The following is a 20,829-nucleotide window of genomic DNA, read 5'->3' on the forward strand; positions in this document are numbered from 1 at the left end:
TCTTACACTCTCTTATTACTAGGATACTGCAGTACATGGAAATGGGCCCCCCTGTCCTGCTTAGAGGGACAAAGAAATACAAATAGAGGCTTCTAACTTAAAAGCTACATGATCCTAGAATTGTCATCCAAAGCTGCATCCATGAGGACAAGCAGCTACTATCTTTGACTCAAGCGCATGTCCACATAGCCATGGTGTCTTTTCTTTTCTTTTCAAGTATATTTTATTGATTATGTTGTTACAGTTGTCCCAATTTCTCTTCCCTTAGCTCCCCTCCTCCCAGTACGCCCCTTCCCTCCAACAGTCCCAATCCCCTTAGGTCATGTCCATAGGTCATGCATATAAGTTCTCTGGCTTCACCCTTTCCTATACTATTCTTAACTTCCCCCTGTCTATTTTGTACCAACCGATTATGCTTCTTAGTCCCTGCACCATATCCCCATTTCTCCTCATTCCCCCTCCCAGCTGATAACCCTCCAAATGATCCCCACACCTATGATTCTGTTCCTGTTCTGGTTGTTTGCTTAGTTTGTTTTTGTTTTTATTTTTTAGATTCAGTTGTTGATAGTTGTGATTTTGTTGTCATTTTAATGTTCATAGTGTTGATCTTCTTTTTCTTAAATAAATCCCTCTAACATTTCATATAATAATGGCTTGATGATGATGGACTCCTTTAGCTTTACCTTGTCTGGGAATCACTTCATCTGCCCTTCCATTCTAAATTATAGCTTTGCTGGATAGAATAGTCTTGGTGCTAGGTCCTTGCTTTTCATCACATTAAATATTTCCAGTCCCTTCTTGCCTGCAAAGTTTCTTTTGAGAAGTACCCCTTAACTCTCTACTTTTCTCTTGCTGCTTTTAAGATTCTCTCTTTATCTTGAACCTTTGGTATTTTAATTATGATATGATGTGTCTTGGTGTGGTCCTCTTTGGGTCTAATTTTTTGGGACTCTCTGTGCTTCCTGGGCTTCTATGTCTATTTCCTTCGCCAAATTTGGGAAGTTTTCCTTCATTATTTTTTCACATAAGCTTTCGATTTCTTGCTCTTCTTCTTCTCCTTCTGGCTCCCCTATGATTCAGATGTTGGCACGTTTAAAGTTGTCCCAGAGGTTCCTAAGCCTCTCCTCATTTTTTTCCATTCTTGTTTCCTCCACATGTACTGGTTGACTGTATTTTTCTTCCTTATGTTCCAAGCCATTGATTTGAACCCCGATTTCCTTCTCTTCACCGTTGATTTTGTGTGGATTTTCATCCGTTTCATTTAGCATAGCCTTCACTTCTTCCCTTATGCATCTGCCATACTTAAGCATATCTATCTAGTCTGTGAGCATCTTTATCACCAGTGTTTTGAACTCTGCATCTATTAGGTTGGCTATCTCCTCATCACTTAGTTCTCCCACTGGAACCTTGATTCGTTCCCTCTTTTGGGCCATACTTCTCTGTCTCCTCATCTTGACAGGCTCCTGTGTTTCTTTGCCTCTGTGTATTAGGTAGAGCTGTCGCACCTGTTACATCGTAAGGGGCAGAGCCTTGGGTACTCATCAGTACTGGCGACCCGTTTCACCACGTTGTGGCACTGTGGGGGGGGGTGTGGTCTGAGAGGGAATAGTGCCGCTTGCTCAGCACTCACCCCTTTTCCAGGCACTTCTCCCACTTCTGTATGGGCCTGGCACCTCTCTAACTGTTTCTCTGGCCATTGTTCCCAGAGTGGGTGGGTCTATGGACATTCTAGGACCATGGAGGCCCTTTAAACAAGTGGACTCTGCTGATACTGGCAGTTTCTTCCTCCGCCCCAACCCCCATTGGTTTGCACAGTCAGAAGCAATGAGGCTTGATTTTCCCCGGTGCTGGGACCATGTGCTGCATGGTCTGGTGAGGAGCTGGGAGTACTCCCCAGGTGTCCCTCTCAACTCTTTTAAATGTTTGACTGTGTTTTCTGCCAGCCTGCCGCTGCCGCCACACCGTGTCCTCTTCACCCTGGCTCCCCTCCTCTTACCTGTCTGGATGAGTATTTCTTCTTTATGTCTTTGTTTGTTGGACTTCCATGCAGCTTGATTTTCTGGAACTTCTGATTGCCTCTAGCTTTAAGGTAGTTGTATTCCTTCTGAGTTGTGGAGAGAGACGCAACGTGTCTGTCTAGGCCTCCTCCTTGGCTGGAAGTCCCCATGGTGTCTTTTCTATTGCCTCTTTTGTGTTTATTAAGCAGACACTGACTCAAGATCCACGTCAAATCTTGACCACTATTCAGTCCCACCCTCTGTCCTCCTACAGGATCCATGTTGAAAACAATGTTCATTTTCCTTAGGCTTCAGTTAACCATGCCTAAAGTCTGAAAACCTTTGGTGGAAGGTACTCAAGAGTCTCTGAAAGGTGAGACTCAGGGATCTTCTGAGTAACTTTCTTTGATACAGACTTGCTGCTTATGACTTCCCAAGGGCACCAATGATCCCTCAGAGCTTTGCCAGTTTGGGACCTTCCTTCTGGTATGAAAGACAAGTTGTACATGACCCATGAGGTGAGAAACCAGAGCCTGTGTCACCCTGTGTGACCTGCCGTTCCCATCACTGACAGTAGGGGTAGTGAAAGGTTCCCAAAAGGGAACAGTGAGCAGTGGCTGCATCTACTACTGGGATGACTCAGATTAGGACCCGAGAGGGGGCTCTTACCATTTCTGCTGACCACACATTGAAGACTTTGTCTCAGCTATGCAAGACCAACTCCCCTCGAAACCCCAACTCAAGGACAGTGAAAAGCACCATGTTGCAGGGGAAGAGCATGAGCTTTGAAGTCATATAGTTCTGGGTTCACATTCCAGCTCTGTCATTGAGCAAGTCACTTAACCTTTTAGGGTTTTCATAGCCTTATCTGCAACAACAGCAATATAGCTGGATTCTGCTCACCTTTCCTCCTCCCCCAGGAATCTTCAGACTGTGATCTCATCCCCATGTCATCTCTGGCAAGAAGAGCCACCCCATGGAGGCCAGTGATGATTACTACCTTACATGTAGATAGTTTCTATAGTGCTTTCACTTACATTTCCTCGCTGAATTTGTGTGATAAGGTTGGAAAAGGGTGAAGTCAGGACCTGCATCTAAGCTTTGGGCTGCCAGCCCAGTTCCTCTTCCACCACCCCATACAGCAACATCCCACTCTGCCCTACAGTCTCATCTCCCTCCAAGGAACCAAAAGGGACCCACAGCTCCCAAAGTCTGTGTGTTGTTCCAGGAAGCTCGGAGATGGAAGGCAAAGAGGAGGCATGTACATCTACAAAAAAAAAAAAAAAAAGACACTTGCAATCACAAGAAGGGCTCCTGGCAGCCATGCAGTGCTCCAGTTGAGAGGTTTCCACCCCTGGAGGGTGGCCTAAAACTGGGAAATGAGATCTGAGCTGCTTTCAGAACCCACAGCAAAGAGTAGACATAAGGGTGTCCTTAAGTAGTTCAGCTGCTCCAGCAAGCTTGGGGCCCAAGGCCTCAGGTATCTATCTGATTACCTTCACAAGGTTTGTGAGGGTCACTGTGTTGGGTCTAAAAATAAAGGAGATTTCCACATGAGGCCTGTCCCAGCAGAACATGGATTTGAGGCAGGTAGTGGTTCTGAGACAGCTTGCGCTCACTCCCTCCGGCTCCCACGTGCGTGGTGGACCCTACTGGTTCCAGTTTAGTTTTTTTTCTTCCAGCTTAGCCTCCCAGGCAATCCAAGCTCCCTCTCTCAGGACCAGGCCCAAGGAGGGAAACGAAGGGGGAGAAGAGACTCCCCTCTGAGAAATGTGGCTAAGATGGTCAACACAACTTAGAGCCCTAGAGCGTCGGTTTCTCAGCCTGGGGAGGAGACCCATCACCACCCTGGAGCGGGTGCCTCCTCTGTGTCAGGACCACAAATGTGGACCCTGGTAGTTCTGCTTGTTCACAGTCAAGTCAGTCATCTCTCTTTTAGGAAGACAGAGAGAGAAGGAGGAGGAAGGGACGGAGGGAGGAAAGAGGGAGGAAGAAAAGGAGAGAGGGACAGAGGGGAGAGAAAAAAGGGAGGAAGGAAAAGAGAGGGGGAGAAAGATACAACCCGAAAAAAAAGGAAAAGAAAAAAAACAAAACCAAACAAAGAAGCAAAGAGCAAACTTCTTTTTCTCTAGCCCCTCAGAAATTCTCTTGGAGGGGGGCTGGCTGGTTTACCAGTGGCTCTCTTGCTCTTTGCAGATTCTGGATATACATTTCCCTTTAAGACTGGTTGTCTGCAGAGCAGGGGAAACAAACCAGAACCCCCCATAAATCAATAGAGGTCACTGCCAAGAGCTTTGTACACTTGCTGTCCCTGGCAGTGATAAACTCATTGCATTTGGGAACTGGCCAAAGACCCTGAGTCCTATCTTAATTCTCATTCCCAGAAAAACCTCAGAGCTCCATTCACCCACCCCGTTTACTGTCTTTGTGTTTCCAAGACAAAGCTGGCGAGGAGGAAGGAACAGAGTTCCATAACTGGGGACATCAAAGGCTCCATTTCTTTGCTTGGGGGAGGGGAGGAGGGTGGAGGAGTCATGGGTCTGGAGACTGTGGGAAAGGAAGGCCCAGACCAGAGGGGCCTAGAAGTCACGGCCCTACAGGAGGCACAGGAGATCTGCAGAGGTTTCTTGATTCTGTTTTTCTCAGACCAGCCTCGCATCTGCTATTGTTGCTTTGGTTGGCTGTTCCCTCACAGGGTAATTTGAGACTGTCCAAGTGATGGCCAAGGGCTAGCAACAGGGTTGGCAGAAGATCACCTCATGCAACTCACCTTCAACAGGTCATGTTCTCACCCCCTACATTCTCCTCATACCATCCCCATCTTGGTTCTGGCTTTGAAGTTGGCCATGTGACCTGTGGGGGAACGGCAATGGCTTCCAAACTGCTCCTCTGGCCCACATCACCATCCCCCCTCCCGGAGAGTAGACCACCATTGTCTGCCGCCCCCTTCCTCCCTGCCTCTGGATTGTCCTTTTTGCTCTGGTTGATCAAACCAGACAGCAGCCAGACTGGACTGTCCTACCCTCAATTTCCATTTCCATCTGCTAAGATCTTCGTACTGTGATGAGGACCCTTCATTGTTGAAAGGCAACAATTTCCCACCTCTGACAGGGTAGGTCATCCCATTTACACCCATCCCCAGCACTCTCCACTTGCTCTTCTTTGTAGCCTTTAGCTCAAATATACCCCCATATTTACAGAAGCAGGAGGCAACCACTAATGGGAATGGGCTCACTGCAAGAAGCCAAACAAAATTAAATAGGGGCTAGAGTCTGAGACAGCTTTGACAGTAGCAGTCAGTGATCTTTGCACTTCAGTCTTGCCTAATATAATCTAAGCCTGTGAGCAGCAGGGACCCCATCTGTCTTTTCAGGCTGTGATCAATGCCTGACACAGTGCCTGGCACCTACTAGACTCTCAATAAATAATGCCTGAATGTTTTTGTGATTAAACGTTTAGGCATCTGCTTTATCCCACTCTTTTTTTAATTTATACATTCTTTCTTTTAATGGGCTAGGCTTTTCCTGCTCATGATGAGGCTGAAGGGATTGGGGGTGGAATTCTTTGCCAAGGCCAGCAAGTTGGGCTAGGAGAGCATTCCTTACTCCTCTTGGGGTAACGGGGTATTTTGTGAGATGTACCTGGGAATTTAGATTCCTCTGAGCAGTCAGAACAAGAAGCAGGGACCTGTCGCCTCGGACAGAGATTAAGAGAAGGTCCAGGCATGACTGACAGGCCTCTCCAGAATATGCAGGAGCCACCTGACTTTGTTGGCCAGACAGAAATGATGCCTGAGGCAAGAATAAGGAGACGGTGAGTCATTTTTACTCTGGGTTAACATTTGTGCCTAAGATTTAAATGTTAGGACAATTTAAAGAGACAAAAAATGCAAACGAAGGCCAATGATGTTCCTCAGTCCAGGCTCTGAGACCATTAGGGATGGGAGTTGAGTGTGACCCCTACTCTCCTTCCATACAGAGAACAGGAATCGATCTGATCGTAAACCAAAACAAGTATCAAGCCTACAAACTTGCTGAACGTTAAATTCAAATAAGCATTTCAGTGAACCAAGAAACAATATAAGTCCCACTAACATTTGACCCTGGGTTGGATGCTATGCATACATGAGATAAAAACATATTGTTCCCTTGAGGAGCTTAAAACTAGAGTGGGCTGGATTTTTGTCTGAAATTTGCAGAAAAACACTTGGTGAGGAATGTTCTCACTAAATGTATTAAATCAGAACACATCTGGACTATCAAAGTAGGCTCAGGTCCAAGCCACTCTTTAATTTCGCTTGGCTCCTTGCAGTGAGCCCATTCCCATTAGTAGGGCTGCACCCTGCTTTTGTAAATAGGAAGAAAATAGGTCTGCTTATGGTCCAGCTGAAGATGGGTAGAGAGGGATTCCCATGTGGCCAAGGGGTTTCTTACTTTCTGCTTTCACTTTCTTTTTGTGGTGGGTAGGGAGAGGGTCTTGGTGAGCCCTTAGTCATGCTCCAGCTTCCCTGAGATGCGCCAGCAGTCTGACCAGGTATCTCTAAAATGCACCTCCCCAGCCCTCCCCCCACTCCCTGGGAAGAATACCTGAGGAAAAGGTCCTTCATGGCCAGTCCAGGGTCAGCTGAGCACTGCTTCCTCGCTGACCAGCTCTCCATTCCCCTAAGCACTGGAGCTCTTATTTGATTTCATCAGATGAACTATGAATGGACATCAGGGAAGACGCTTGCTTACCAGGCCAGCCTCTGCCTGATAATCCCACCTCCCTCCTTCCTGGTCCTCTCTTGGAACAGCCAGGCTTTCCTGTGCAGCTGAGCTATATTCCGTTTCAGCTAATAAGTAACCCTTTTTCAATGGATGAACTCCCTCTTTTAATGAACCAGACTTTCTCTGCCCTTCGTGAGGATAGATCTTTTCAGAAAGGACCAGCAGGCAATAGGAATGAGCTGGAAGTCAAGGGTGAAATGTGTTGCCAAGGCCAGAATGTAAATATGTCTAGGAGCCCAGGAGAAGAGAAAGCAACATGCCACAGCATCGGCCCTCCTGGATGGGAGCCTCAGGCCCGGCATATCTGCCCTCACACCCCACGCTCTGGTTCCAAGGACACCCTTCCAGGATGAGATGGTGGCCTTGACATACAAAACTGACCCAATTGTATCATTGCATGTGGAGTACTTTTTTAATTAAATTTTATTTTGAGATGCTGCTTGATTCACATGCAGTTGGGAGATATAATACAAAGATATACCAATTATCCAGTTTCTGCTAACAGTAATACCTGCAATGTCATAGCCATGATACTGACATTGCTAGATCCACTGAGTTTATCAGATTTCCTAATTTTACTTGTCTCATGTGCCATGTGTGTGTATTTAATTATGTACAACTCAATCACATGTGTAAGATATGTCAAGATACAGGGCTATTCCACCACCATAAGAACCCTTCCTATTGTCTTTTTAACCACACCTCCCTCCTCTCTCCTCTATTCTCCCATCCCTGACCTCTGGCAACCGCTAAGCTGTTGTCTCTTTCTATAACTTGTCATTTCAAGAATGTTATATCAATGGAATCACATAGTATGTAGCCTTCTGGGGCCTTTTCACTCATCATAATTCCCTGAGATTCATTCAAGTGGTTGGGTGCATCAATAGTTTGTCCCTTCTTATTGCTCTGCCTGTGGTTTACTTATTAAGCAATACTGTATCCTAACTTGGCACCAAGGATATGATCCTCAAAGATCTTTTATTCTAAGAGATATGATATGCATTGTTTGGTGTTTCTGAGTTAGACAAAAACAAAGCAAAGCAAACATGGTGCAGGTCCTCCTAGATACCCATAAGCATACTTCCGTCTGTTTGTTTCTTTCCTAAAATGGTGGCTGGTTGGGTGGTAATCTCTTTTAGCATCAGTTGACAGTTTCTTCTTGTGTCTTCTGCCTCCTCCCTTCCCAGGAGCACATCTACAAGCTGATGAGGAGTGACAGCTATGCCCGCTTCCTCCGGTCAAATGCTTACCAGGACTTGCTGCTGGCCAAGAAGAAGGTATCTTTGGAAAGGGCAGGCTTGCCTTTCTTAGCACTGTTGTTCCTTGCCTGCTGCTTGCTGCTGGTGTGAAATGAGAATCTCATTCCCTGGGTTTCATTTACTTTCTCTTTTCTTCTTTCCCTTCTGTATCTGCTCCCACTCCAATGGAAGACAGTTAGGATTGTCACCACCCCCAAGGTCCCTGGTGTGATATCCTGTCTCCATGTGCTCATTACCTCCATCTGCATGTTCTGCCATAGCAGGGAGTCCCTTAGGAAACCAGACAGAGCCCCTCACTGCAAAGTCCAGCCCTCCCCCCATAGATGGTCTCTCCCTGACCAGCTCAGAGATGAGTATGAGGCAAGGATTGAGGCAGCCCCCTCACTGGATAGAAAACCTTATAGGTTTCAAGGGGACCACCTGGCCCTTGAAGCCATCGCTGGGATTGTTCCCTCCTTGACACCTATGACCTCTCCCTCACAGTGTTTGTGTTTTCTTTCAGTTAAGAAGTAACTGCACCCTAGCCCCTTCCCCCTTCTCTACTTAGCGTTATGTTATGGTTCCCAGATTATGGGACCCAGGGACCCTCAGCATGCAGGTGTCGAGGGGCAGCCAAAACAAGGAGGAACTCAGCTGGGTTCCTGGGAGGAGGGAAGGAACAGCTGGGAGGGGCATGGGTCTGGGAAAGGGCAGGCCGGAGAGATGGTTCATGATCCCAGTATGCCTGCAATCCCTCTGCACTTTTCAGCTCTGATCTGAGGCCCATGTGGACTTAAGTGTGTCTTTTTGCACCAAATTCCATGACTTCCGTGCTGTGCCACTCAAGGAACATAAGCATCTTCATCCCTTCTTCTCCCCTCTCAGCCTTCCAACCCCAGGCCCTAAGCATGTGACTGCCCATCAGCACGCTCTCTGTTGGGCTGCCTCTCAGCTACACAGCCCTTCTCTCTGTACTGTCCACCTCATGTGCCAGGACCCTGTCTGCATATCTGGTCGGTACCACATAACTTCAGAGTCTCAATGAGCACTTATAGTCTGCTCTCCTACCCTGGAAGTCTGAAAAACAGTAAAGGACTTCTAGACTACCCAGATGGTCAGAAACCCAGCTTCCTTGGTTGCCTGCACCCCTTTCTATTAGGTGTCACTACTATGATGGCAAGTGTGAATCTTGGCCTCTTGCCAGTTCCCTTGCAAGCAGTTGGAGGTAGAGGGGCACTGGTGCAGGGAGCTGATACCCCCACAAATGTCTCTGATGCTCATGTTTTCAAGGAAGGTTATGGCAGAGCGAAAAGTATGTGTTTCTTATTTCTTATGGCTCAAGACCCTGAACTGATCACAGTTTGGGGAAATTCTGAGGCTCTAGCAGTCTGAGCACCCTGGGCCTGCCTACACACCCAGAAGAAGCCAGAGGCCTTGTAGTCTCCTTGGGGGTTTGAGCACAAAGAGAAAATGCAGTCCAGTTCAGGAGGGCAGGGCTGACATGCCTGTGTCCACAGGTCTTCCTGTGAAAGGACAGAAAAATCTCATGGGTTTCAAGGGGGCCATCAGAGGAAGTCATTTGAATGAGGAAGGAACTCATGGCCTCCTTGGGAAATGTTACAAACAAAATTTATTAGAATTATCCTCCCAGCCCCCAAATAAAGGGACGTCCTTGTGACAGAAAGTCCTCGTGGATGTCAGCAGTTGTTTCCAAAAACAGTGACACAACCTACTCCCCCCCCGCCCCCCCATTTCTCCCTGAGAGTCTCCAGGTGTGGACTGGATTTGTAACTCAGCACTTTCAGGTAGGCCTAGAGTGTCTTCTGATTTCAAGGATGGGCTTACCATGTGATATAAATGTCCAGGTCATAAGAGGTATGTGAGAGTCACAACCTCCTGCTGAGAGAGGGGATAGGAATGGGCCTCGCTGTTCTGCTGAGAAGGGCCCCCCCCCCCCCCATGGGGTCTGGAGACACAGTCTTCTGACCCTCACCCTTGAATCACCTTCTGGGCTAGTTCTCCCAAGACAAGGTTAATCGTTTTAATGTGCTGGGTGCACAAGGGGCAAGAGAGCTGGGTTTTGATGGTTCCTCCAGGACAAGTAAGTACCAGTGAGAGTGATTGTCCAGGGCAGCTCAGAGGGGCTGTGCAAGACAGAGGAACCCGACTGAGTCAATGCCGATTGCTCCCCTCTGTAAGCAGCAACTCAGTAGCCAGAGCACAGGAGTGAGAGGCACAGAATGCTAGCCACAGGGCCTGGGACCGGCCTGACTTGAGCCAGATGTATGCCACCCAGGCTGCCTCCTGTATTGAAGCTGAGTTCTGCCATCCCCAGGGTGGACACCTGGTGTGGTTCTCAGGGCCAAGCGTGGATCCTTTGGTCCCTTGTGCAAGGAGAGAGACCAGCCTAGCTCTGCAGTGCTGGGTAGTTCATATTGTGTTTTCCTTCTGCGATGTCCTGTCTTTGGGCAGTCAGCTGAGGAGAAGGGAGCATGGCTACCAAGGGAGCCCTCTGATCTGTCCACGTGGACAGATAGCCACCCTTTGCCTGTCCCCTCTGCTGCCAGCACATCCTGCCCACTCACAGACACCTGGCTGCTTCTTTAGGTCCCTAATTTCCATTATTGCCACATGTGTGTGAGTGTGCATTCCCCCCAAATTTCCCAGCCTTGGGTTCAGAGCCCTGGGACAGGGCTCTAGGATAAACTAGCAGGTATTTGGGGGTGTAGTTCTCTCCCCAAGCCCCTAGAAGAAGCAGGAGACATGGAGAGAGGGTCAGCTGTACATCACACCCTCTCCTCCTCTGGTGGTAGTGAGCAGTGAGCCCTAGGGAGTGTTCAAGCACTTTGCCTTCTCTTGACCCTGGCGGGGACCCCTCAGCTAAGAGTTCCCCAGAAAGGTTCCTAAACCTCCTGCAGCTTGCTGTGAGTAAATCTTGGAAGGAGTCACCTGCCTGGGTAGTGAGAGAGCACTTTCTTTCCAGAACATTCCTTCTGTAGCCCCAGACCTTTTGCAAAGGACATGGGTAGACCCTCCTTACTCTAAAGACACAGAATGAGAGCCATTGGGGCGGGGGGGGGGGGGCATTAGTTACTGAAGTCAGTAAACTTTCTAGCAGCATCTGGGCAGAAAAATCTGAGAGAAAGTCGTAACCCTCAGCCACTTCTTGACGTCCCAGCAGCATCTCCCACACACCCTGCGGGCCCTGAGTCCCCACATGGGGCCCCCAGATGGCTGCCTGTGGGCTCAGGGACACAGCCGCCAGGGGCCCTGCCCACAGGAAAGCAGTGAGCAGGCAGCTGAGTGCAGGCTGGGCCCTGTAGAGCTGCCTGCTGTGGCTTCTGCTCTGAGCCCTGAGGACGATGAATGGCCCCCAGAAGCACACACCCCCTCCTCACTGCCGCAAGGAGGCGGTTCCAGGCGGTGCTGTTTCCTGTGGGCTCCTTTTTTCCTGTCTCTCCCACTGACCCTCGCATACAGCGCTGGCTGCTTCTCTTTTCCCGTTTTTTGCGCCCCGTTTCGCTTTTTTGTTCATTAGCTGCCGCTGTGCTGTTTGGAAACCACGTGTAAGCTGAAGATTTTTTTTCTGTATTTTTCTCCCTACCTTTTTTTTTCTTTGTTTGTTTTTCCTAAAGCCAGAAAGTGAGCAAGGTCGTAGAACTTCCTTAGAAAAGTTCACTCGCAGTGTGGTAAGTGCAGCTGGTTTTGTTCCCTCAAGTTTCCTTTGTTTTTCTTGTTTTCTCAGTTTCCTTTGTTGTCATTTCCTTCAGGGTGGGAGGGAGTCCAGTGCTTCCCCCCTCAACACAGCCCTTTTCTTTTGCAAGTGTCTGCAGCTTCACTTCTAGGGATGGATTTGCAAAAGACCAGACGGCTGTCTCTGCAGAAGGTGCACACGCCACCGCCCAGCCTCGGGCTTCGCATTGACCTTCTGGGCAAGTCTGAGGAGGAAGCTCCTGCCACCCCGGGGCCGTGCAGTCTGTGCATCTTCTGCAGCAGCCCAGGGAGGCCATCGACCTGTCTCATGAAATAAATTGGCTCAGAAACGTAGAGCATCTAAAAAAAAAAATTCCAAATTTCCCCCTGTGAACTCTGGCAGCCACGCGGGAGCAGGTCGCGAGCTGATGCTGCTGTGTAGGCGGCTGTTGTGTGTGTAGGAGGCGGCTATGCTGCATGGGTGCCGGCGATGTGGTCCAGCTGGCGTGTGTTAGTGGCCTCTGCATGAGTCCTAGCCCTCGTCAGCCTCACTTGCATAGTGTGACAGGGAGAATAGGGTAGGGTGGAGGGAGAAGGACGTCCCTGCTCTGTCCCTGTGCTCCCAGGAGCTAGGCCTTGAGGAAGTCAAAAGAGGCCACAGGCTCACTGTCCCCGCAGGGAACTGGCCTTACCCCACGCACACTCAGTTTAGATGGAGTAGAGACCAGCGCAGAGGCACATAGGCGGCCCCAAGGTAACAGGTGAGACTGCAGAATGAACAGGTCTTCCCCGGCAGAGACTCTGTGCTAGGGTCTGTAGAACAGCACAGACCCAGCTCCCCCTTCCATGCCGTTCTCCACAAGATTTGAACCTAGGGCTTGGTGCACAGGAAGTATTCAATCCCACTCATTCAGTTACTCGGCTACTGAGTTCGTGGGCCACAGCCTGCACTGTCAATATCAAACCAGAAAGAACTAATGTCGCAGTCAAGAACAGAGATCCCACATATGGAACTGGCCACACATCTTCTTCTAAGGGTAAAAAAAACCTCCTGACACCTGTCAGGCTGCTTTTGCTCTGAGAAATCACCCAGAAGACAGTCTAGGTTTTCATACCAGGTTTAATTGAAAAAAAAAGGAAGAGAAAAAAATTAGAAATAAGAAACTCCCAATCCAACTTAAAAACCCATAGAAACAAAAAAGAGAGAGAGAGGGAAAACTCACAATTTATTTTGAAAGCTCTCTGGAATTTTGCTGTTTGCAGGCGCCATCGCCACATCTTTCCAAACATACATTTTTATTAGGGTGAGTTCTACTCATCAACACATTCAACAAGTTATTTACATTTCCCTCCTTTTCTCCAGTCTATATGTCATGCTGGGTCCATCAACATTTCTTCTGGGAACGAACAAAGTTCATTCCCATTTCTTATGGGGAGAAGCTGGGACTGGGTTAATTTGCATAAACCTCATTTGCATATGTCAAAAGTCCAATGGGCGCTTCAGCCGCCGCCATGTTTTGACCATGAACCGAGGAGTAGTGTAGGCCGCAGATGCCCAAAGGAACTGGGCTGGAGGGAGGAGCCTTTGTACGCGGAGCTTGCACAGCCACAGTAGAAGCCCCACCCCCTCCCGCCAATGGCACCACACCAACCGGACTGCCATGTTCTGACAATGCCGACTTGCCTTTCTGCCCCTGCCCCGCCTCCCATTGCCCACTGAAGAGGAAAGTCCTTGTAAAACCTGAGTACTGTGTGATTAGTATCTTTGTTTCATACTTTGAACATAAAATCTAAGAGTTCCAGGTTGAAAGCAACCTAGTTGTTTACCTATCATAGCTGGATGCATTTTAACTGAATTTAAACATTATTTTGAATTTGCTAGATATAAACATCACAGTGGCCCTAGTAGGTGTCAATTAAAATATGGGTGCTCATCTTTTCTTTGGCCTTCCCTCTCTATGGCCTTTCCTCACGAAAAGTCAGAACTTGGCAGAAAGCATGGCCTGCTGGTCTGCTGTCTGTCTTCATGGCCGGTTTGCCATGACCGTGTGGCTTCACATCCCAAGAAGGTGCCACAGGTTGTTAAGGGCAAGGCCTGTGATGGAAGTTCCTCTCTCCTGATGGCCTGAGAGTGCAGGAATCCACTCCTCTGTCTCTTCTGAAGCCTGGATGTGTGGGTGGAGGACATTTAGGGATTTTATTGACAAACCCAGAGTGTGCTGTGGGGCAACTTGGACGACTGGTGCAAATGGGGAAAGCAGAAACCCCAAGGGTGTGAGAGAGGAAGACCAGTATTCAGACGAGACATACGAACATCTCCAGGCTGCTTTTCATGAGAAATGAGTATCAGGAAAGGCAGGAACGATCTCGATGAAGCTCTGTGAAGAGCATGTATTGATGTCCCTTCAGCCCGGAAGTGATGTTGGTTCAGTGCTTCTCCAACGTCTGTTAACAAAGCGTTTGAAACGAGAAAGCACCAGACACCTCCCCAGCATCTGAAGTGTGCATGTGGGAGAATTGACAGAGATGTTTGAAGGGCCAGCTGAAAGAGAAGAATCTCTTAAGGTCCTGAAATGTAGCATCTATATGATAAAAGCCCCAAACTTAGAAAAAAAACCTCTAAATTTCTTGCTCTTCTTTTATGAAGACTCTAGTGGGTGGTACATTCCAGTGTTTTAGTTCCAGTGGTGGAAATAGAGATGGATTTGCACTGATCCACTTATGCTCCTTGTGTTCTTGGGATGACACCACATCCCCACAAGAGGTGGCTGAGTTTGAGACAACGGCCCACGACCATAGAGCAATGGCAACTCTTTGGGTATTTGAGACTGGATCTGAAGAACTTGGCCTCAACAGCCAAGGGTTCTAATCAAACAGAATTAACCAATCACTCAATATGCCTTGCAATTTAGTAGCCATTTTCTAGAGAGAAAGTGCTTGATTTCTAGGTCTGCACAAATATTTCACCTGCTACATACTGTGAACTATAAAACTCAATGAAAGGCTAGTTTGATAGCATTCTCATGGTGCAGGGAAAGATGTGTAGAAAGACCACTCATGTCATGAATTAAGGATGTGAGACCAGCTGATATTGAGGACTAATTGATGGCAAGAAATGTTGACTTGGGTGATTGGTTAGCTCCGTCAGCTCTCTTCTTATCAAGACTGAATCTGAATCCAAAATTTCTCCCATGTCAATGTCCTTTCTTTTCTCGGTAAAGGAGGAACATTTGGAGAAAGAAAATTGTTCTTTCCTAGTTTCCCATGTATCGTGAATGGAGGGATTACCTGATGAAGGTGACAGATGCCCCCTTTTATATGAGACCCTGGAGAGTTGCTTAATGCAGTTCATGGAAGTACTAGGGCCCTGCTCTTTTGGGTGCAGAAGGGGCTTTGCAACCCTCCCCCAAAAGAGGCAGTGTTGTGTGAGCTTCTCCTTCCAATAGAAGTTTCCTTCTGAGTCACCCACTTGAACATACAAAGCAAGTGTCTGGGGATATGCTGGGCCAAGCACTGTGTAGTTTGGCAGACTGGGGACACCAAGCCTGCATAAAGCCCTGCTTATTTGACAGAGAAGGCCCAGGTTCAGAACCAAACACAACCAAAAGTTATGGCATGGTGCAACTAGCCCATATTTCACTTTTATCCAAAAGAGAAAATGGGACTCCCTCTGATGAGCACAGACCCACAGATACACGGCTGGCCAAGCAAAGCACAGGCTGGATTTCAGCCACTACTTGCCCCTCAGTTGCCCTTATGCAGTGACTGACTCACAGCACTGTACATGGTGGCCCTGGTCTGAGGAACCCCAATCTCAGGAAGGGCTGTAACACATAGAAGCTTCTCAAAGGGGGCCCTAGACATGGCCTCTGGTCAATTGAATGGAGCCTGTCTCTTCCCGGCCCTGTCTGCTGAGAAGCTTCCTTTCCTGGAGGCTGTAAAACAGGAAAGCCACAGCCCTGGCCAGCGTGGCTCTGTTGATTGGAGCGTCATCTCATAAACCAAAAGGTTGTGAATTCAATTCCCAGTCAGGGCACATACTTAGATGGTGGGTTCGATCCCCAGCCCAGGCACTGATCCCTGGTCCAGGCACATACAGGAAGCAACCAATTGATGCTGTTACCCAACAGCAAGTTGGGGTCCTGCTGCCCCCCACCACCCTCTAGGCAAAATTCCAAAGGCAAAAGTTTGGTGATAAAGAAAAGGAATCTTTATTCAAAAGCAGCTGCTTAAGCCTATCAACTCAGAGCTTTAATTACTTAAGCCTATCAATTAAGGCTAAACTCTGACACCTGGGTTCTCCCAGCTTTTCCCTTGTTAGTCTCTAAAGGATTAGTTTACAAACTAAAACAACATATTGCACAAAAGCTACACAATTCCAGAAGAATGGCAGGCTTCTACCTTAGAGCCCATTCCTTCTAGAACACCCCAAAAGTAAATCCGCCACCCTCTGCCAAGCCAGTTCAGTCCTAGGCTGTGCCCAGAATTCCGTTCCATACGAAATACCATCTGTTGGGAGATGCAGGCATCTTTGAGGAAAAGCCCAAGAGCCCAAGAGCCCAAGAGCCAGAGAGAGCCAGAGAGCCAGAGAGGGAGCCACAAAAGCTCGTGAGCCAAAAAGCCAGCCCTCTTTTTATTTCCATTGGCTCTGGAGGCATCAGCTTCTCAGCCAATCCCCTCCTAGACTGCTTTCCACTGCCTGAGCAAACTCCTTCTACGGCCCCTCCTACTTCTCCGCAGTGGTCTTAATCAAATCTCTGTATCAATGCTTCCCTTCTCGCATTGATGTTTCTTTTCTTTACTCTCTCCCTTACTCTCTCTCTAAAAGCAATGAAAACATGTCCTCAGGTGAGGATAAAAACAAACAAACATACAAACATGAAAGCCACAGTAGGAAACATCTGGCCCATCGTGGTGGGTTGCCTTTACAACGCCTGCCTTCTCTTCAGGTTCTTGAGTGGGAAGTCCCAGACATTACTGACTGACTGGGGGAGGAGGAAGGCTCTCAAACTAAAGCCACTTCCTACCACGCAGTGTCAACCAGCCTGCCATTCCCTGCCATCTTCCTGACTTTGTGGTTGGCAGAGGAGGGTGTGAGGGTGGCCAGAGCCACAAGCCACCCCCTCCCCCATTCTCTCTTAGGCATGCTCATTGCTTCAGGGTTTACCACAGCGTGGGGAGGGCCTCACCAGGAGCTGACTCTGACATGGGGGACCAGGGGGTACATGGAAGGAGGCAAGAGGAAGCAAAGGGCCTTTAGCCAAAACTCAACAGCAGCCATTAGATTGTCCCTTTTGGGATGGTGGCCAAAGTCATCTAGTGAGAACTCCAGCCTGGGAAGGAAAAGCTCCTTGTGTACAGTCCCACGGAGTGATGGCACTTGAGTTAGGAAAAGTAGCAACTCCAAGTGGCATTAGCCTCCCTGGACACCTTTGCCTGGGAACTCAGTTGAATCCTCAACTGCCCTCTTGGGAGCCTCATCAGCTGTAGCCTTGGGCTCTAAACATGGGAGACGGGGTTGCTGGCGCCTGAGCCAGCACCATAGGAGGCCCCAGAGGAGAGTGAAGATGAGGACAAGGGCCAGGTGTGTTCATTCCCCGCCTAAGAGGACATCACAATTGCACTATGTCTGCGAGGGCCAGGGGCATGTGCTCAGTGGCATTTTTCTCCTGCCTGCTAAGAGCGTGGCAGGAAAGTCAGATGGAGACCAGGAAGCTCTGGGAGCCAGCTGTCACCTCTCCCTCCCCTCCCCCTCCCCCCACTGTTCCTCCCTCTCCTCCCTCCCCAGCTAGAAGCCAAGAAAAAGCTAGTGAGAACTAAAAAAGTCAGCAGCTTACCCCCCTCCCCCCATTTCCAGGTAGCTCTATAAGAAGACCCCTGCTCCAGGCCCAGGTGCTGACGCTCCTGGAAGGTGGGGCCGAGGGCAGCCAACCAGGCATTGACCGCTCCTTTCCAGCGAGGGTTGTTCCCCTCCCCCTCAGCCAGTCCTGGGAAACAGCCATGCACTCTGGTGGAATGAGTTCTTAAATACCTAGACCCAGCAGAGCCTCCTGAGGGCTTCTACCTCGACTGAAAAAGCACTTGCCAGCCTTCAGCAGGGGAAGATTGGCTAAAAATCTTCACACAGGCTTGGTTTTGATTGCAAACAGTCCTTGGGCCCCTTTGGGACCACTGGGTCACAGACTAGACTGCCAGCATCTCCCACATCAGAGACCTGACGTCCAGCAGTAATGAAACCCCAGCCTGCCGAGAGATGGAGATGGCCTCTGTAGCAGTATTTGGGAGGGAAAACATGGAAATCTTCCTCTTTGGGGCAGCGAGGACATCTCCTGGGACTCTGAAACTCCTCAGCAGCCCCATGCAGGGTGGTTCCTATTTCCAGCCTTAACCTACTAGCTGTGTGGCCTCAGGCTAATCACTAGCCCTCTCTGAACGCTGGTTTTCTCCTTCGTACAATGGTTTGGACTAGGTAATCTCTATGGACTCTCGCAGTATCTACAGGCCTGTGCTTCTCTCCATCCTGAGTTTTCTGAGCTAATCATTCTCAGGAGAGAGGAGCTGCCTTCCTGCCTGGGAAATAGCTGCTAGCCCTTGAGGCCAGGAAATAAGCCATGGAGAGAATTGAGTGGGATGTGTACTCAAACTTTTTTTAACAAGGTTTTGAGGCTGAAGCACCAGAACTCAGAGTGCCTCAGGCTCCCTAAGCCACAGACTCTCTCCCTGCATTGCTCAAGGCTCCCTCCCACACTGTGACCCCAGGAGGTCAACTTTGCCACTTCTGTAGTCCTCTTCCTTCTGGGATGGACACCCAGCCTGGCATGTCAGGAGGTGGGGGGTGATGTCAGCTAGGCATGGAAAGGAATGACATGTGAGCGTCTGAGGACCTCAGCATCACTCTGCAGCTCACCTGCCACCACACTTTCTCTGGAGAGCTCTGGGTCAGCTTGTCACTGTCCTCTGCTAGAACTGGGCCAAAAGAGGTTAGAGAGCCTGTGGTAGGTTAAGTCTCCTCTGGGTTCTATCCCTTCCTCTCCATCTTGGCTCCAAGAAAAGTTTGAAAAAATATCTTTAATATTACAATTTTGCAGCTCAGTAATGAAAATATCTATGTTTTATAAGCAAACTATATGATGTAAGGTGACCAAATCAGCTTGGCTGGTGGAATACAGAGAAGACAAAGGAGGAAGTGGTTCAACATGGCGGAGGGTGGACGTTCTTTCTGAAGCTCTGGGGAGGAGTGAGATTTTTATTCATCAAAAAGGATCAGAGACTGTCACTTTTGAGTAACTCAGCCCTAGGACCTGCCACTTTTAGGGAAAAAGACTGATGCGCAGCCCCCCCTCAACCCCCTGCCAGCTGTTGCAGTTGATGGTTCAACCTGTCAGCCAAAAGCAGTCAAAAGCACCCTCCCTGTGGAGTTCCACTTAGAGAAAAAACACGGCGATGACTCAGCCCCTCACACACGGGGACGCTTGGGGTGTGCAAGGCTCTGCTGAGCTGTTCCCTGCCTCCCCTTCCCCACCCAGGCTCTCTCCTGCCTTCCCCTGACCCCAACGTGCCGACCAGTCAAGTGAAAATCAAAGTCCTTGGAGGCAGAAAGGCACAGCTGTGTGTTTACAGCCACTGATTCGGATCCAAATCGCATCCCCTGCCAGTCTCCGCACGGCAGGCTGGGGGCAAGCTGTGTGTGTGTGCCAGGCAGGAATCTATTTCGGGAGATGACCTGCAGCCCTTTGCCATACAGAGCCTTCCTCCCTTCCCCCAGGCAGGAAAGACAGCCTTCTAGAAGGAGTTTTCACTTGAGAAGTGGCGTATGGGGTTGTGGGATTTCAACCTGCTCCTTGTCACTCGCCCAGTCAGACTTCTGACAGCTCTGGGCTCCCATCTGTCCAGTGAGAAGACAGAGAGTCAAGGTGACTGCAGGGCTCAGCAGGATGGACAGCAGGAGGTGCCGACCACTCAGGGAGACAGGACGCCACTTCTGCAGGGGACAGACGCCACCTCTGTGCTGCCGGGTAGCAGCAGCACCACCCAAGGGGCAGGAGAGTGAAACTGCCAGCCCTTAGTCAGGCTTTGGAACAACAGGAATCCAGAAAGGGGACAAAGCTGCTAAAGTCAAGGTCAGGGAGGAGAGACCTAACTCTGCCTTTGTCCAGACTGGAAAGTTAGAAGTCAGAGAGCTCGGGATCAAAGGACTTCAAAGGCTGAGAAGTGAGACCACTGCAGCGTTCCCCCCACAATGAGCTCCTGGTGAAAACCGCTCGGAGTCTTCCCCCCTTAAGCAGTAGATGAGTATCTTTGGTTGTAAGCAAGGTTGGGAAGCATAGCATCCTGGGAGGAGGGCAGGGTTCGAATCCTTAGGTAGGAACAATCGGTAAAACGTTACTGTGAAACAGAATGGTCAATGGGACAATAAGAAGAGCCCAGAGCAGAGGGATTTTCAGTTTAGTGATGTTACCCAAAGGCCAATGAGAGTAAGACCCTTGAGTGTTGGTTCAGTGGTTCTTTAATGGATGGGAAGTTGGGCAGGGTTCAGAGTGCGCAGCCATCCCAGCAGTGGCAGGGCCAAATGGCAGTGGTTCTTCCATGGTGCCTGGTCACAGTCAAGTCATTCTGTCCTGAGCAATAGCACCACGGCCCCAAACAGGACTGGGCCTCATTGGTGTCATGTTGCGCAGGAACTTTCCACACCTGCCTATCTGCCTGGCTTCCCACAGAAGGATGACTATCGCAACTACATCCTCTGCCCCAGAGAATATTTATTTGTGACCTAATGTTAGTGCAGTAAGGTTGAAACTACTGTCCATTTCTGCCTCTCTTCCCCTCACTTTCACTCCATGTTTGCCAGTAATCAGTTAAAACAATATATCTACAGTGTCTTAACGGCTGGTAAGAGGGCAAATCCAGAGATCTATGTCAATGAGAAAGACAATTTCTGATTGTGGCCACAAGGGTCCAGCCACAGCCCTGTCCTATCCAACATCCTTTTAGATGACTTGAATGAAGAGACAAACATGCCGATCATATTCAAAGACCCAAACTTGAAAGGTATTGCTCATTTGGTAGATAGTGCAATTATATTTGAAAAGTATTTCCTTCAGGTGGGATGATAGCTCATAAACAACTGGATAAAAT

At 49.0% G+C, this 20,829-nt stretch overlaps 1 protein-coding gene across 8 annotated transcripts in view; it reads left to right on the forward strand.

Moving 5' to 3' along the window:
* The window catches only part of RGS6 (regulator of G protein signaling 6), a 464,067-nt gene that overhangs the window by 430,398 nt on the left and 12,840 nt on the right, over positions 1–20,829 (forward strand). For 3 of the 8 annotated variants that reach the window (XM_090271078.1, XM_090271080.1, XM_090271079.1), the window contains exons 16-17: positions 7,951–8,040; positions 11,637–11,690. In XM_090271078.1, the coding sequence (XP_090127204.1) occupies positions 7,951–8,040; positions 11,637–11,690 (144 nt within the window). Of the gene's footprint in view, positions 1–7,950; positions 8,041–11,636; positions 11,691–11,825; positions 12,033–20,829 lie in introns of those variants that run through there. The other 5 variants (XM_090271083.1, XM_090271085.1, XM_090271081.1 and 2 more) reach the window with 4 other exon arrangements.

This window comes from Furipterus horrens, unplaced genomic scaffold (assembly GCF_987537825.1).
Source record: "Furipterus horrens unplaced genomic scaffold, mFurHor1.1.pri manual_scaffold_3, whole genome shotgun sequence".
NCBI lineage: Eukaryota > Metazoa > Chordata > Mammalia > Chiroptera > Furipteridae > Furipterus > Furipterus horrens.